Genomic DNA, 2,393 nt, shown 5'->3' on the forward strand with positions numbered 1-2,393 from the left:
CTGCCAATTTTAAATTCACCCACGCAAGTAAAAAAGCAGCCCTGTGGCAATATACAAAACCCGTCTGGGGTACGGGACTTCATTCTCTCTCTCTCACTTCAAGGAGAGCGCTCCAGTGTGGCAATTATAAAGCTAAACAGATCAAATAGCTTAGGGTTCCTGACAACGCTCAGGGTACCAGCCCTTTCTGTCTGAACTACACAAGAATAAGGGGTGTTTGACTGTTAAATGCATAGTTTTTCCACTGGCATCACAAATTCATACAAATCAGTGTTATCAGACATTACAGTAGATACTGATCTTCATTTAATAGGTACCTTCTTTTAAGAGGATTGTTTATATGGAACAAAATAATGCCTCTCTGAAATACGGGGATTTAAGGTGTTGCGCTCTCAAAACAGTTTCTTTCTCTTCCTTTCCCTAACAGGAAGAGCATCTTTAAATTGCCATCGTGTTCATAGAGCATATAGACCAAACGACAACAACTGCAAAATAATGATTCTGAATAATATTTTTAAGGGAACCTTTGTAATCTGATTCTGAGTCATTAATTTAGCTGATCAGCTCACCTGTATTACCAAATAAATACTTAACCTTTAAAGAAAGGTTAATTTCACATTACATTAAAAAAAGTTCACATTACATAAAATGTCATCTCAATTATTTTTTTCTTCCCAGCAGAACAACTTACCTGTACACTGTCCTCCATTTGTGGGATCCCCATAATATCCTGGCATGCACGTTTCACATTGTTTCCCTGTTGTTAAGTTTTTACACTGGTCACAGACATTGCTGTTGATGCAGGTGCTGTGGCCGTTGCACTGGCAAGCTAGAATATAACATTTAAAAAGCCATTACTAAATTGCTCTTGGGAATAAAGCCATTCCTCTGTGATTACAAAAGTGTAGTAGAATGTAATCCTGCGGAGTTCACTTCTGACTAAGGACCAGCTCAGGTATTTGTACCTTGACACAGAACCTCTTTGTGACAAGACATGAATGCACACGGAATACTGCAGAAGATGACTACATGGTGACGTGTGGGTTTAAGGTACATGAGAGCCTTTTGTGCTCGTGAGTGACTGAATCCAGTCCTCTTCCTTAAACATGCTGCCCAGTCACTCAAGAAACCTGTTATGAGGCAGTAAGTTGCCAACAGAGACCAACTGAAAACCCCCATAACTACATGTGATCTACTTTGGAGCATTTGAGAGCCTGCTGTGGTGGAGAACATGAATGACCCACACTCAAACCTCTATCTACTGGGGAAAGAACTTGGAAAAATAACCTCCTTTTTTAACAGTTCTGATTCTCACATTAGCTGTAGCATACTAAGGGATTTAATGACATCAAGACCACATAACACAGCTCCAGTCCCTCCTCACTACAGCAGACTCAGGTGAAAGTAAAAATCCTAGTCTCTACTGACATAAATGTTTTATGCCTGACTTTAAAAGCACAAAATTGCTTCTTGACAAATAACACCACCATAAATGACTGATTTTGCACCACCCCGCCAGCCCAGTGCTCCACGTTTTGGAGTAACTCAGACACTACTGATCACTGTTGCAGCAAAATCACAATGTAAATTCTGCCAGAATCATTGATTCTGCTGCCAGGACTCAGCTGAACCAGCAAGAGATATTGAGGGATAAACTCTATAAAGAACATGACCCCAGACCTTCTAGTGCTCAGCAGATTAGCAAACTGTCAATGAGAGCTGTTTGTCAAATGTCAGACTAAGTCCAAACCATCAGTCCCTTACTGGGGAGGGGGGTGTAGGACCCAGCAGAGGACAGCTACTGCAGGAAGAATCTATTTTTTTTAAATTTGGGTTTTTGATCTGAATGTCAAAGTGACTAGTGTCTTGGCTAGAAAAAAGATCTTCTCACTGCATGATTTAAAAGTTTTAGAGCTGTTTTAGAATTTAGTAACTTAATTTATTTACAGCCATTGCCAGGCTTGGCTCACAAACCATGAAACCTCCCAAGCCTACAATCTCTTCCTTCTGTTGCTATTCCGACAGAAACTTGTAAACAAGTACCAAACATTTCTGTACTACTGGAAAAGAAGTTCTCTCACTGTCTTTGCTAAATCTCTTCAAAAAATTGTAAGTTTTATTCGTCCTAAGAATACTTAACTTTTAAACAACTTTGTAGCATCTTCCTCCAGGCAGTTTGCCATGCTGCAGTTTGTTGCCTTTCTGTAGAAAACGCTACATGAATACACCATGAATTGCAGCTTCATTTGGGGGTTTGTTTATATGTTTTACACATTAAATTAAGTGTTAAAACAAAAACTGCAGCTCAACAAACCAAAAGCAAAAGCAGATAATGCATTAAACGGCTGTTTTATTAAAGGAGATTGCCTAATTAAGAGTGTATCATAATGTAG

The 2,393-nt window shown here is 39.3% G+C and overlaps 1 protein-coding gene across 1 annotated transcript in view; it reads right to left on the reverse strand.

Annotated features, from left to right (window-relative positions):
• Positions 1-2,393, reverse strand: part of ATRNL1 (attractin-like 1) — a gene marked incomplete at both ends in the record, with an annotated part of 133,092 nt that overhangs the window by 68,426 nt on the left and 62,273 nt on the right. The window contains one exon of the mRNA XM_010145769.1: positions 692-829. Coding sequence (XP_010144071.1) covers positions 692-829 — 138 coding nt within the window. The remainder of the gene's footprint in view (positions 1-691; positions 830-2,393) is intronic.

The sequence above is a fragment of the Buceros rhinoceros genome, unplaced genomic scaffold, assembly GCF_000710305.1.
Source record: "Buceros rhinoceros silvestris isolate BGI_N320 unplaced genomic scaffold, ASM71030v1 scaffold12371, whole genome shotgun sequence".
Lineage (NCBI taxonomy): Eukaryota > Metazoa > Chordata > Aves > Bucerotiformes > Bucerotidae > Buceros > Buceros rhinoceros.